This window comes from Octopus bimaculoides, chromosome 22 (genome assembly GCF_046866305.1).
Source record: "Octopus bimaculoides isolate indiv1 chromosome 22, ASM4686630v1, whole genome shotgun sequence".
Classification (NCBI taxonomy): Eukaryota; Metazoa; Mollusca; class Cephalopoda; order Octopoda; family Octopodidae; genus Octopus; species Octopus bimaculoides.
In genome coordinates, this window is record NC_142949.1 from 26,891,615 (window position 1) to 26,907,824 (window position 16,210).

Sequence of the window (16,210 nt, forward strand, 5' to 3'; positions counted from 1 at the left end):
AGACAAGTACAAGAGGAGTGAAGAGGTAGTGAGAAGAAGGAAGGAGAGATGGAGGGAGGGAGGGAGGGAGCAAAGAGTTGATCCCCACTACAGAACTGGTACTTTATAGAGACTCTGGTTGACGTTCTAATGACTGCCAATTCACCTTCTGCCACCATGGAATTGTGGCGTGTGTGTGTATACTAGAGCATGATAAAGAGATAAGACAGAAAGTGTAACAGTATCCTTGGCTGTACGACTGAATCATCATCATCGTTTAACATGTTTTCCATGTTGGCATGGGTTGGACGGCTTGACCGAGGTCTGGAGAGCCAGCGGCTGCACCAGGCTCCAAATTGAAAATAATTATTTGATAAATTAGCTTGATAGAAAAATATTTTCGTTAAATTTAAATTTGAAACAACTTTTGAATGTTCAATTCCAGTTTTGGTGTTTTACAGAATGTTATGAAACTATACTTACCACTAGATCCAGAATCTTCTGCTTCTATAGACATGTCTTGATATATGCTGTTTAAATAAAAAGAAAAGAAAAAAAATCAATATAAAAGATTGATCTCACAAAGAAGTTACACGAAGAGTTAAGTAAAACTTTAAATTCATGTGTTAAATTTCAAATTACGACAAACGTAAAGAAATAAACGAAGTTTGCTTTTAGAAGCATTGAGATGTCTTTTTAGAAAGTTAAAGAAGTGATTTTAAATTCTCAATCGCAGAATAATGCTAATAATATAGCCTGAACAGGATAAACTATCCCTATTTTGCAGAGAAAAGTGTAGGTGGCTAGCTGTGGACTCGAACTCACATCACCGTGACTACATGTCACGAAGCTTTGACCGATTAAGCTAAGCTACCCACTACAAATTCCTCTGCAAATTAAGATATATAAATCTCGCTTTATGAGACGCTCTCATATGTTAAATTTCAAATTATGGCAAACGTAAATAACAGCTAGCCACCTACACTTTTCTCTGCAAAATAGGGGTAGTTTATCCTGTTTAGGCTATATTATTAGCATTATTCTGCGATTGAGAATTTAAAATCCCTTCTTAAACTTTTTAAATTCATGACATATTTGACTGTTGTCAAAATTATAGTTTTATGTTCTTATTTTGCAAAAGTTAAGAAATGGTGGCTAGTGTAAATTTTGTAAATATAGTTTTTCACTGAATATTGACTATAGAAAATAGTCGAATATTGGGGTGGCCATATCATATTGAAAACACTGGTTTTCATCTGATCACTGAAGTTAAGCAACATTAAGTCAAGTGAGTACTTAGATGGGTGACCATCTGGGAAACCTAGGCGCTGTAAGCATCTCACACTTTTGTGAAGGTGCATGGCTCAGTGGTTAGAGCATCAGGCTTACAACTATGAGGTAATGAGTTCAATTCCTGGACTGGACTGTGTGTTGTGTTCTTGAGCAAGACACTTTATTTCATGTTGTTCTAGTTGACTCAGTTATAGAAATGAGTTGTGACGTCACTAGTGTCAAGTTGTATTGGATTTTTGTCTTTCCTTTGAATAACATCGGTGGTGTGGAGAGGGGAGGCTGATATGCATGGGCGACTGCTGGCCTTCCATAAACAACCTTGCCTGGACTTGTGCAATCTCATGGTCATTCATGACTGAAGGGGGTCGTTACCCTTTAAATGCATGACAGAAAAAAATGGGTGTTAGCACACGTGGGAATCAAACCCACACTTATTGCATGAAAATGAGAGATGTGGGTTCAATTCCAGAGATGTATGGTTGATTGTCATGGTCATATAAGCAGGGTCATTCATGTCAAATATTCTGCAAGAACATGTCTGGCCAGGCCATGGAGCAATATTACCTGCTTGCTTACTGGTGACATGAACATGAGATTGTAGAAAATTTGTCTCAATGAACTCTGTCTAACCCACGTAAGCATGAAAAAATAGACTTTAAAGACGATGATGATATATATCTTTCATCTTTTACTTGTTTCAGTTATTGGACTGTGGCCATGCTGGGGATTGAACCTGAGACCTTTCATATCCAAAGAAAACATACATTCAGACACACACACACATACATAGACAATCCAAATTGAGGGAGTGGAACGGGTAAAATGCAGGCTACATATGTTTCTTTGCTAGTTGCTCATCTGATGTAATAATTACTGAATGAGGGGTACTCAACTAAGCTATTCATCAGGCTGAGGATATCTTAATAAAATGAAGGTTACATTGCTTCTTGGAATTTCCAAGTTAACTCACTGCAGACGTGAGTTGAAAAAAGGTATTCTCAGCCTGATGACTAGTTAAGTTCAGGATCAGCTAGCTAAGAAACATATGTAGCCTGCATTTTACCTGTTCCACTACCTCAATTCAGATTTTTAAATTCGACGACTGGCACCCATGCCAACGTCTTCTCCTTCATTGGACACAAAACTCGGCTTGCGAAGACCTGTTGGGGCAAGCGAAACCAAAATTGTGATGGCATCTGTGCCCAGCGTCGTCTTCCTGGCACTTGTGCCGGTGGCACGTGTAGAGACATTCGAGCGAGATCATTGCCAGAGTTGCTGGACTGGCTCCTGTGCAGGTGGCACATAAATTACACCATTTTGAGCATGGCCATTGCCAGTACCGCCTGACTGGCCTTCGTGCCGGTGGCATGTAAAAACACTCACTACACTCTCGGAGTGGTTGGCGTTAGGAAGGGCTTCCAGCTGTAGAAACTCTGCCAGATCAGATTGGAGCCTGGTGTTGCCATCTGGTTTCACCAGTCCTCAGTCAAATCGTCCAACCCATGCCAGCATGGAAAGCAGATGTTAAACGATGATGATGATTTGTATCAGTACATGTTGCTAACCCTGAGCTATACAGAACCTTTAATTCTATCGAATTTCCTTGTGACTTCATTATGGGAGAAAGTGTGTAGTCTTTCATGCCAATAAATTGATATTATTTCTGATCATACACTGATCTCTATACCTGTCATAGACCGCTTGAAGCTTAAAAACTTCTTAGAGCCATGGATGATAGCCTTCTGTATAAATATATATATATGTATGTATGTATGTGGTAAGAAGTTTGCTTCCCAACCACATGATTCCTGGTACAGTCCCACTGCATATCACCTTGGGCAAATAACCAAAGCTTTTTCAGTGGATTTGTTAGATGGAAACTAAAAGAAGCCTCACATAGATAGATATCTATAAGGGTGTGTCTTTGTGTCTGTGTTTGTCTCCCACCACCGCTTGGTGTTGGTGTGTTTATATATATATATATATTCATACACACACATACACACACACACACACACACATATATATACAGATAGATAGATAGATAGATAGATATAAGTGTGTCTGTGTGTCTCCCACCACCACTTGGTGTTGGTGTGTTATATATATTCATACACATACATACATATATGCACACACACATACCAAGACACCCACACAGATATATACATATACACATCATTCAGTTTAATACTACTACCTGGTCTATGAATGCTTTCATGGAGTATACTCAATGTCATGAGCATTTAGGTCAGGTCTCCTGTTCAAGCATAAATTCTTCCTGGCTTCCTATGAGTCCCTTTATTCCAGCCCAACCCAACATGAGACCCTAGAAAAACCAGTCACAAGCACTGCTCTTCTTCCTCTGACATCTGTTATGGAAAACTTCTAAAATGAACCAGACCATTTAGTTTCCTGAATACAGTCATAAATGCATAAATATTTGAAATCTGTTTAAGAACTGGGATATAGCAAGGAGTGGTTTTATATCTGTTGACCTAGTTTTATCAAATTACAGCTTTGTTAGCTTCAATGACAGTCAGCCGAGCAAATATTTGAGCAAAGTATTTTTTTTTTATCTCTTAGTTGTTGATATTGACCCTCATATCAGAACAGGCCCTGTAATCCAGTGCTTAAAAAGAGTAGGGTTCAACCTGCTTATCATTCCCACCATTTTTTGCACTCTGAACTGGTTTCATGTAAACCAATTTTTCCACACACCACACACCATAACAAAACCCAATAAAGGGGATTATAAATATAATTTAATAATTACATATAAAACACAGGCAAAGAAGCTTTCTTCCCAACCACATGGTTCTGGGTTCAGTCTCACTATATAGTAGTTTGGGCAACTGTCTTCTACTATAGTCTTGGGCCGACCAAAGCTTTGTGACTGGATTTAGTAGACAGAAACATGTGTGTCTGTGTTTGTCCCCCTCACTGCTTGACAACTGGTGTTGAATTGCTTATGTCCCTGTAACTTAGCAGTTTGGCTAAAGAGACTAATAGCACCAGGCTTGAAAAAAAGTACTAGGGTTGATTCAGTTGACTAAATTTCTTTAAGGCAGTGCTCCAGCATGGACGCAGTCTAATGACTGAAACACGTAAAAAAAGAATAAAAGAAAGAATACATCTATAGTGCAAAAACACCTTACAGACTGAAAGCCAATAAAATAAAAATATTTAGAAATTTATTCTTTCTCTGTGACTTAGCAGCATATGGTGGAGGCGCAATGGCTCAATGGTTAGGGCAGCGGACTCGTGTTCATAGGATCGCGGTTTCTGTTTCTGTTGTGCCTGTAATTCAAAGGGTCAGCCTTGTCACACACTGCGTCACGCTGAATATCCCCGAGAACTACGTTAAGGGTACACATGTCTGTGTAGTGCTAAGCTACTTGCACGTTAATTTCACGAGCAGGCTGTTCCGTTGATCAGATTAACTGGAATCCTTGGCATCGTAAGCGACGGAGTGCCAACAACAGGGATCTGGTAGAGATAATGTTCAATGTATTCTCATTATAACAGGAATATGGCATGACAGGGTAGGGTCAAATCTAGGGGTTTATCACTAAGACTGCACCCAAAGTTGGAATTTCCAGTCAATTAAACTGTTTATTTTCTAATCTTACATTAATTTTTCAGTCATTATCACAGAACATGAGTCAATTAAGAGCGAGTGACACACAAACCTACAGGAAATAACTAACATTGTTTCTGATAGTTGTACTCTTCTTTAGTATTCAGATTACTCTGTCAAATGAAATTCTTTTTTATTCAAATTGTTTTGAACTAATCATGCTTTATCTTATAGCTTTGCGGGTTTTGAAGATATGGTTTTGTTTTTTTTTCCCCTCTAGTTTCAGCTCAGAGCTGCGGCCATGCTGATGCACCGCTGTTAAAACCATGAGCAACCTTAATCGATTTTCGAACCTTACTGGGTTCCCATCAAAGGCGTCAGAATGTTAGTGTAAGTTATGTGTGAGAGGTTAGATGTAGTCAGTTTGAATGTAAAACATGTAGAATACTTGAGCTGAATTTGGTAGGTTTAAATGCTAAAGGGTAAACTAAATTTATTGTTGAATGATCATATTTACAGACGAGTCTTACACAAATAAAACTTTTACATGTATAAAATATTAGACTGACTCATGGATTGGCTTTAGTCCTACAGTGTGCACAATGGGCAAGTGGCTTCTACTGTAACTCCAGGACAACGAAAGCCTTGTGAGTGGATTTGGTAGATGGAAACTGAAAGTAGCCTGTCATAAATATATAATTATATATGGCAGGCTTCTATTCATATACATATATATCTGCAATATATACTTATACATATATATAGATATATACATATATATCATCATCATCATCAGCGTTTAATGTCTGTTTTCCATGCTGGCATGGGTTGGATGGTTCGACTGGGGTCTGGGAAGCCAAGAAGCCACACCAGACACCAATCTGATCTGGCAGTGTTTCTACAGCTGGATGCCCTTCCTAATGTCAACCTCTCTGAGAGTGTAGTGGGTGCTTTTTATGTGCCACCGGCACAGGAGCCAGAGGGGGCTAGCATCGACCACGTTTGGATGGTGCTTTTTGTGTGCCACCAGCACGGGAGCCAGTCAAGGTGGCACTAGCATTGACCATGTTCGGATTGTACTTTTTACATGCCATTGGCACAGGAGCCAGTCAGGTGAGGAGGCTGGAACCGACTACATTCAGATGGTCCTTTTTACATACCACCAGCATGAGGAGCTAGTCAGGCGGCGCTGGCATCAGCTACAACTACAATTTCCATTTGATTGTGGTTTGATTTGATCTTGATGTAGTTGACTCAATAGGTTTCCTCAAGCATGGCATGTCGCCCTACGATCCAAAGGTACTTTTTTGAGTGGGCTGGTTATGCAACACTGGTGTAAGCAACAGCTGTGATCTCACTTTATTTGACGGGTCATCTCAGTCACAGCATATCTCCAGAGGTCTCAGTCTTTTCTCATTGCATCGTTCGAAGGTCATGCTTCACCACCTCATCGCATGTCTTCCTGGGTCTCCCTCTACTATGGGTTCCTTCCACTGTTTGGGAGTTGTCAAACAGTGAAGGGACAACACAAAGACACATACATATCTATCTACCTACCTATCTATCTATCTATCTCTCTATCTATTTATCTATCTATCTATTTATCTATCTATCTATCATGCACACACACACACATTTTTCTATATCCTAGCAAGTACAAAAACTCTTCATCCACACACACACACACACACGCAAACACATACACTCACACACATCACTTTGCCTCTCCACAACATATCCATCCACCACTATATCTTCCTACTGCTACTAACCTATTGTCTTCACTCCCTCACATAAACACAAACAAAAATGCACACAGATATTACCACACACATTCACTGGCAATTTTTGCATTTTCCTGCCTTCAAAAACTTTCTCTATCTCTCACCACTTGCAGTCAGATATTTTTCGCTCATGTAATGACACACATGCTTCTCTCAGACAATCCTTTTCCTTCTCCTTGGACTTTTTCCTCTTTCCGATAAAGAGTCATGCTCAAAACATCTTGCCTCACTCTTTTTTCCATCTAAAACTTTCTCAATCTACTGCTACATTCAATGTGTACATCCTTTTGTGTCTTGTTGTTTTTTCCGTATGTATATGTATCATCATCATCATCATCAGTTAGTCACCAGCACAAGTGTTTTTACATGCCACCATAACAGGTGCCTGTTACATTCCACAACTACGATTTCAATTGGCTTTATGAAGTCTTCTGAAGCACAGTAAATCACCAAAGGTCAGGATCATTTGTCATTGCCTCTGTGAAACCCCCACATTTGAAGATCATGCTTCACCACCTCATCCCATGTCTTCCTGGGTCTACCTCTTCCACAAGTTCTCTCTACAGTTAGAGATTGGCGCTTCTTTATACAACTATGCTTGTGCTTATATGCGTGTATAAGTATTTTATTCATCAAAGTAATACCATTACAATCAACACATTTTTGTCAATGAGTTACAAGTTTGTTTATTCTGGTAACATAAAAATCTGGAGTTCTGAAGCTGATGAACTCTTTGAATGGACTTTCAGCATCAGTTTGAATTTTGAACCCCTTTTCTCACAGGAAACCATCAAGGTGCTTGAAAAAGTGGTAGTCAGTAGGAGAAAGGTCAGGGGAATAAGCTGGGTGAGGAAGAACTTTGTAGCCAAGTTCCCTCAATTTCTGGAGTGTCATTAGTGAAACGTATGGTCAAGTAGTCATGTAGAATGATTGGCCCTCTTCGGTTGACCAGTCTGGGATGGAGAAGTTGTGATTTTTCGTTCATTTTGACAATTTCATGGCTATATGTTTCAGGAGTAATGGTTCTTCTGGGTTTTAAGAAGTTATAGTGGATGAGTCCAGCAGTACACCACCGAACAGTCACCATAACCTTCTTTTTGAAGAGCTCGGGTTTAGGCAGAGTTTTCGGTGCTACATTTTGGTCCATCCACTATGAGGAATGTTTTTTATTATTGTACAGAATCCACTTTTCATTGCAAGTTACAATATGGTCAAGAAATGGATCGGTCTGGTTACAGAGAAGAAGTGATGAGCAAATTTCATATTTACGCATTTTCTGATTTTCATTCAAATCAAGTTTTTTGATTTTCCGTTCACATGCCAATGGTTGCAGGTAGTTTTCTGGCTCACTTGAAGTTCTTTTGCCAGTTCTCGAGCGGTTTTATGTGGATCTTTCTCAATGATGGTCTTTAATTGACCGTCATCGATGACAGATGGGCATTCACTATGTTCATGATCTTCAAGACAGGTCTCCACTATGAAATCGTTTAAACCATTTTCGAGCTGACCACTCACTGGTCACCTCCCCGCCAAACATTCCATTGATATCGTGAACAGTTTCAGCTGCTTCACATCCTTTTTTGTAGTTGAACAGCAAAATTGCTCGAATATCGCACTTTGACAGTTCCATTTCAGATGATTGTAACAACGGTGGAAAGAATATTAATTTTAGTTTATTGATGCATTTGGGCAAGTCTATGTCTGTAATATCAGACAATAGAAAAAAAAAAAAAAAAAAGAAATGGAATATTTAGAAAAAATTCAAAACTTTACAAAACTTAGGTACAAATTCTTCATGGTTCAAAACGTTGCTTGGTTTTTATTCAACCTGACATTAGGCTTAATTGAAACAGCTGTAAGGGACTATGATTTATTTTTGCAAATAATAAATTTTTATCAAATGTTATATCTCCATTTTCTTACTTTCTTTTATAAATAGATATATGTGTATATAGACACACACATACTCACACACACATATACATATACTCTTACTCTTTTACTCGTTTACTTGTTTCAGTCATTTGACTGTGGCCATGCTGGAGCACCGCCTTTAGTCGAGCAAATCGACCCCAGGACTTATTCTTTGTAAGCTTAGTACTTATTCTATCGGTCTCTTTTGCTGAACAGCTAAGTTACGGGGACGTAAACACAGACACAAACATATATATATATATATATATATATATATACATATATACGACAGGCTTCTTTGAGTCAACTGCTACAAAGGTAAAAGTGACGCCTTAGATACAAATAATTAGAGGTATCAAGTTGTTAGATCAGGTAATGAAAGTCACGGAGAGGGTCATAGCCCAACTAATTAGGGAGTGAGTCAGTTTAGATGAGATGCAGTTTGGGTTCATGCTAGGGAAAAGCACCACACACATATATATATATATATATATATATAATATATAGTTTTAGGGAAAATAACCAATTTTCAAGAACTCATCGATGAAAATCCACTATCACATATAGAAAAATTAATAATTAAAAGCACAATAAATGAGTATAATATAAAGTAAAGTAAATATCATAAGATAAATATAATAAATATAATATAATATTATATTATATTATATTATATTTATCTTATGATATTTACTTTACTTTATATTATACTCATTTATTGTGCTTTTAATTATTAATTTTTCTATATGTGATAGTGGATTTTCATCGATGAGTTCTTGAAAATTGGTTATTTTCCCTAAAACTATATATTTTATATATACTTTATCTATAAGGCTCAATTTAATTTTAATTTTTTATAAATTGATTTTAATTGAGTTTTTTACCTGTAATTTTGGATTTTGTCCCTAATATATATATATATATATATATATATACATATATACGACGGGTTTCTTTCAGTTTCCGTCTACCAAATCCACTCACAAGGCTTTGGTCGGCCCGAGGCTATAGTAGAAGACACTTGCCCAATGTGCCACGCAGTGGGAATGAACCCAGAGCCATGTGGTTGGTAAGCAAGATACTTACTACACAGCCACTCCTGCGCGTATATATACAAATATATATACATACGTGCATATGATAGACTCTCCTGTGAAAGAGGATGTATGAACATTTAGCTTTTGCTGAATGACCTGTGCAAATGATTTGTTTATAGTGATTAAATGTTATGTTGTGCATTAACTCAATCTCTCTATCAAATCGACATTGTCTGAAGAGGTGTACAATGTATCATGTGTCTGAAGAGGTGTACAACGTATCATGTACCAGGAGTCAAATTGACTGCAAAGCAATGTAATATGAAGTGTTTTACTCATACACACACACACACACACACATATACATACACACACAAATATACACACACACACACGCACATACATGCCTAACCAAGGCAATATCTAATCCCATAACTGGTGACCAGCATAATGTAACTTTAAATGAAATTTTGTGGTGCCAATATTGCCAGCAATTATAGACTATCATACTTCCTCTCGTAAGTGTTAAGAGCACTCATTGAGATGTCTCCAGATGTTTGTGAAAGCATAGAGGACCTCTTCAGCAGGGTTAATGAATGTAACCACTCTCATGACCTGTCAGATTGTATGGTAGGTAGTATGGATGTGGTATCACTTTACCCATCTATCGACATTGACTTTGCTGTAGAAAAATGTGTGGAAATTATCTCCGAAAACAAAGGAGTCTTCCATGAGGTGAACATGAAGGAACTGGGCCTCTTCCTGAAGCTTGTTTATGATAGAGAATACTTAGATCACTACGACGTAAGTAGATTCTGCCCCATCAGGTTGGAATGAGGTAGGCTACCCACAATCACATCAGCAGCTAGGAAAGACACCGTGGAGCGCTGGAGTGGATGGAATGCACCCACCCACGGCCCAGGGGATAACATCCAGACATGGAAAATGGTTGCATATGTAGTGGGCGCAAGTCTAAAGCCCACCCTACAGAACCATATAATTAAATTCAATGAGAACCTATATGTGCAAGTCAAGGGGGCAGCCATCGGTGTCAGTGTGGCTGGGGACGTGGCAGGCCTCTTCATGACCTGGTGGGACAGAAAACTGAAACAAACACTTGGTAGCAATCAGACTGTACGGAAGATATGTGGATGACATCAACATCATAGTCAAGACGCAATCGAACAGTCAAACTGAATAGAATGAGAGGATCATGATGGAAAGCATCCAGTGTATAGCTAATTCTGTACACCAAAGCATCAGGGTAACTATAGATCACCCAACAAGGCACCCAAACAACAGACTCCCGGTCCTTGACACAGAGCTTCGGCTAGAGACCATTATAACAAGGTTCAAATTCTCCAATCACACTATATGAAACCCATGTCCTCGAAATACGTGATCCATAAGAGTTCACACAATGTGAAAATTATTATATTGATAGCTGACTTAGTTAGAATAATGAAAAACATATCATCCATAACAGAAACACACACATTATTAAGAGCATTGTTATTATTATTATTTCCACCAACTACTTTATCAATGTCTCTTGCATTCTGGAATTCAGATGTTCATATATATCATCATCATCATCATCATCATTTAACGTCCGCTTTCCATGCTAGCATGGGTTGGACGATTTGACTGAGGACTGGTGAAACCGGATGGCAACACCAGGCTCCAATCTAAATTTGGCAGAGTTTCTACAGCTGGATGCCCTTCCTAATGCCAACCACTCATATATATATATATATATATATATATATATATATATACACACACACAGTTGTTTTTTGTTGTTGAAGTGTCTCATCACTTCAATGAATGAGGGTCCAGTACAAAAAAAGAAAGAAAACCAGCTAAAAACAATAATTACCCAATGGCCACTAGTCTACAAGGTCAAAGCTGAAGAGTTTCAATAGCTGTCTCTGTTTGTCAATGTTGCTTTCTTCCCTATTGTCAATGGACATATATAAAAAGTGGGACGGTGCTGGAGCTGCTGCCTCGGTTTCTTGAGCAGCCTGCATAATGAATATTATCACAGTGAGCATGGTTTGTGCAGGAGTGGCTGTGTGGTAAGTATCTTGCTTACCAACCACATGGTTCCGGGTTCAGTCCCACTGCGTGGCACCTTGGGCAAGTGTCTTCTACTATAGCCTCGGGCCAACCAAAGCCTTGTAAGTGGATTTGGTAGACGGAAACTGAAAGAAGCCCGTCGTATATATGTATATGTATATGTATATATATATATATATATATATATATATATGTATATATATATATATGTGTGTTTGTGTGTCTGTGTTTGTCCCCCCAACATCGCTTGACAACCGATGCTGGTGTGTTTACGTCCCCGTAATTAGCGGTTCGGCAAAAGAGACCGATAGAATAAGTACTAGGCTTACAAAGAATAAGTCCTGGGGTCGATTTGCTCGACTAAAGGCGGTGCTCCAGCATGGCCGCAGTCAAATGACTGAAACAAGTAAAAAAGTACCAAACAAAAACGGCGATCTTTAAACAAATGGCCTTCCCTAAATGCATTAAAAGCATTATAATATAATCTGATCACAATTTCAGAAAATTATCACCGTTCTCTTTGAGCATACAAAAGACAAATTAGACATTACTCATTTTACCCCATCTTAGGCATTTTTTGAAACTTGAAAATTTTCAAACTAGACATTAGCGTGGGAAAAAATTGACTTGGAATCCAACAGACAAAAGAATAATGATTGCTAAACACTAAAAATTATCTAAATATTTTATTAGCAACCTCAATTACAATCGGTTCAAATTTGAGGAAAATGTTTTTGAAAACAGTGGACCTGTCACCTGACTGTGTTTCGAACTCTCAACAACAACTATGCTGATCAATATTTAGACCTAAAAATGATGCAGCAGTACAGATAATGATGCAATACTTGCAATGCAATGATTTTAAACAGCTAGTGAAAAAAATAACAAGAAATCAGAAGCTACTCTTTTTGTCCGGGTTACTAATTTTGCCCCACGCCTACCCCAAAATAATTTGAACAGCCCATTCCATCCCATCGTTGTCCTTGAAGTACTGTTTCAATTTTTGGCACGAATCCAGCAACTTTGAGAAGAAGGGTAAGTTGATTTACATCGACTCCAGCACTCAAATGGTATTTATCTTATCGACCTCGAAAGGATAAAAGGCAAAATCGACTTCAGCGGTATTTGAACTTAGATCGTAAAACCGGAAGACTTAGATCGGTATGTCAAAGATTCTGTCAGCTTGCCGCCCTCATTATATTAACCCTAACCCAAGGTATTTAGACAAACTAGCAGAATCAGTAGCACGCCGGACACAATTCTTAGCGGTGTTCCGTCTGTCCATTACGTTCTGATCTAAGTTCAAATCCCACCGAGGTCGACTTGACCTGTGGTCGTTACGGAGTCGGTAAAATGGGCATCAGTGGTGTCCTGGGGTCAATGTAATCGACTAGCCCACCACATTCAAACTGCTGGACTTGTGCCAAAATTTAAAACCGATATTTTGGATAGTGGGTACATTTTTTGTCAAACAAGTCAACAAACTTTATAATAAACTGCATCTAAATTATTTTAAGACATGTTGAACCCCTTGACACACCATTTAAAAACGAAAACATTGAACAGTGTAATATACAAGTATATAAAAAGATGGGATGGTCGAAACCGGAATATTTCCATTCGTGAGTTTGTAGAAACAGCAATAATCATGTCAACAAAGTAGACCTCTATGTAGTTGCTTAACCTGCTAGAAATAGTAGCCAAAGTCCCTGAAATCACATCGTAATAGAGAAAACGTAGTCAGTCCTCCTAAACGGATGGAATGGTGAAAGCAAGAATGTCTTTGGAGGACTGATTTGAAGGGTTGAAGGACCGAAACAATAATAACAGTTGTTATTTTTAGCATAGTATTGTTTTGGGCGTGTGTGCATTCTCCTTCAGACCTGTCAGGTGTCTAATTAAAAATATAGCATTACACTCGAGAAAATAAACTTCATTATTGTCTCACGGTTGCAGATCGCTTATTCAAGTATCAAATGTATTGTTTGATCTCTAAGTATTTAATATTCAAATGTAAATAGACAGTGAAATACAACAGCAACAACAATCACTACAGAACAAAACAAAGAATAAAGTTTTAAAACAAATTTTTCTCATCTTACCTTTGAGTATCAGACATCGTGACAATCTTGTCTTCCAAGCTAGTTACAAGAATGTTGTGTTCTTATATTTACGTATACAGGGGTAACCCAAGTTTTATATATCCAGAAGTGAATGCGTGTATATTTCTCTGTCAATATATTATTATATATATGTGGGTCTGTGTTGGACAAAAGTGAAAAGGAGAGTTATGAGAGATAGCATAAGTATTTTATCAGTTTTTATTTCATGATTTATTTTCTAGCTCTAATTTTTACCTCCGTCTATTTCGAAATGTGTCATCTTAAGTAGTTGAGGCTCTGGCCATGTCACAGAGCAGAGAGAGTGAGAGAGAGCGTGACAGGAAACTAAAGCTTACATCTAAAAAGTATATTGCGAACTGACATGCGTGTGCTTTTCTGTGTATTTATGTATATGTGTGTGTTTTATACACCCCCACATCCCACATTTACATCCTATTCAAACATATACGCATCACACACAACACAAAGACACAAACGCGCGCGCGCGCACACTTGTTATAATTAGATTTTTTTTTTTTTTTTCATATATAACATATAAACATGTACATCTTTTAGAACGTTGTCATTTCATAAGATTTTGCTCGCAAATTTTAAAATTAACATAGACATTAATTTACATGAAAGAAAATTACTGGAGAACTTACATCTAATTCTTCCAAATCTTTCTGTTAAAACCGTATTGAAACCGTTTGGCTTCGTTTATTGTTGAATATATTGTGTGACTGTAATATACAGGACAAATAAACCATGAGAGTTAACAATAACAGCAACAAAAGTAATGAGGTTAATTACAACAGCACAACTAGAGCAAAACTAACGTAAACTTCAAATGGTTCAAGATATAAGTTGACTCTATTCAAGTTCAATCTTTCAGTGGTCGGCACTTCTTTATGCAGCTGTCCTCATACATACGCATCACATGTCCAAACCAACATAATCTTCTCTCTTGCATGCTACATTTGATTCCTCTTATGCCCAACTTTTCTCTCAAGGGAGTTTGAGCATAGGGAGAGCTATTGAGTTGTTTTGACTCTTATTTCTAGCAATATTGGTGCTGATTAGTGCCCTTGTTCACTTCAGTGATGTATGTATGTATATATATATATATATATATATATATATATATATATATATATATATATTTATATATAACGTTGACCACTAAAGTGGACATTTAATGTGCTAGAAATAGATCACATCTTGTGTCTACTAAGACCTAACAACGTTATATATAAAAATATACTTTAATCCCCTGAGATCGCAGATATTGTTTCTGAATCTCTTTGATTCTTTAAATGTGCTGGCTTCCTGGTAATAAATCGATATTAATTAATATATGATTTTTTACCCTATGTTTTAATATATATATATATATATATATATATATATATATATATATATATAGATAGATAGATAGATAGATAAATAGATGATAGATAGATAGATAAATAGATAGATAGATAAATAGATGATAGATAGATAGATAAATAGATAGATAGATAGATAGATAGATAGATAGATGATAGATAGATAGATAGATAAATAGATGATAGATAGATAGATAGATAGATAGATAGGCAGATAGATAAGCAAATAGATAGATAGATAGATAGATAGATAGATATGTACGTATGTAATTGTAAGATCCAAGGATCTAGGTGTAGGAAGATAGTAAGTTTTGAGCAGTCTGTGGTAGATATAAAAAACAAATTTCATAAACAGCAATAGTTTATAGATGTACAAGGTGCTAGTGGAGTACCCCTTGTTGAGTAATTATTACTTTCAAGGGAAAATATGTAGCTTGGATTGTGTCTTTGTGTGTGTGTGTGTGTATTACCAAAATCTGCACTTGCAGTCGGCTTCTTCTGAACTTATGCATGTGGCTTTCATGTGGTGGTAGTAGTGGGAGGGAGGTTTGATACATTTGTTTGCTGATTTGCTTTCTTGTTCAATGATTTCATTGTTGTTTCTCTGGATATCCTGTTACATATCCTTATTGTGTTTTCCCTCAACTCTCATATATATATATATATATATATATATATATATATATATATATATATATATATATTTAGATATAGAGATATAGGCGTAGGAGTGGCTGTGTGGTAAGTAGCTTGCTTATCAACCACATGGTTCCGGGTTTAGTCCCACTGCGTGGCATCTTGGGCAAGTGTCTTCTACTATAGCCTCAGGCCGACCAAAGCCTTGTGAGTGGATTTGGTAGACGGAAACTGAAAGAAGCCCGTCGTATATATGTATATATATATATATATATATATGTATGTTTGTGTGTCTGTGTTTGTCGATTGACAACCAATGCTGGTGTGTTTACATCCGTCCCCCGTAAAATAGCGGTTCGGCAAAAGACACTGATAGAATAAGTACTAGGTTTACAAAGAATAAGTCCTGGGGTCGATT

The 16,210-nt window shown here is 37.4% G+C and overlaps 1 protein-coding gene across 14 annotated transcripts in view; it reads right to left on the reverse strand.

The window, feature by feature from the left end:
- LOC106881179 (uncharacterized) overlaps positions 1-16,210 on the reverse strand; it is a 73,724-nt gene that overhangs the window by 34,010 nt on the left and 23,504 nt on the right. For 4 of the 14 annotated variants that reach the window (XM_089339937.1, XM_089339930.1, XM_089339933.1 and 1 more), the window contains exons 1-3: positions 14,024-14,161; positions 13,769-13,926; positions 463-509 (exon numbers count right to left, since the gene is read on the reverse strand). In XM_089339937.1, the coding sequence (XP_089196063.1) occupies positions 463-509; positions 13,769-13,785 (64 nt within the window). In that variant the 5' untranslated portion in view covers positions 13,786-13,926; positions 14,024-14,161. Of the gene's footprint in view, positions 1-462; positions 510-13,768; positions 14,284-14,433; positions 14,738-15,626; positions 15,785-16,210 lie in introns of those variants that run through there. The other 10 variants (XM_089339929.1, XM_089339926.1, XM_089339928.1 and 7 more) reach the window with 9 other exon arrangements.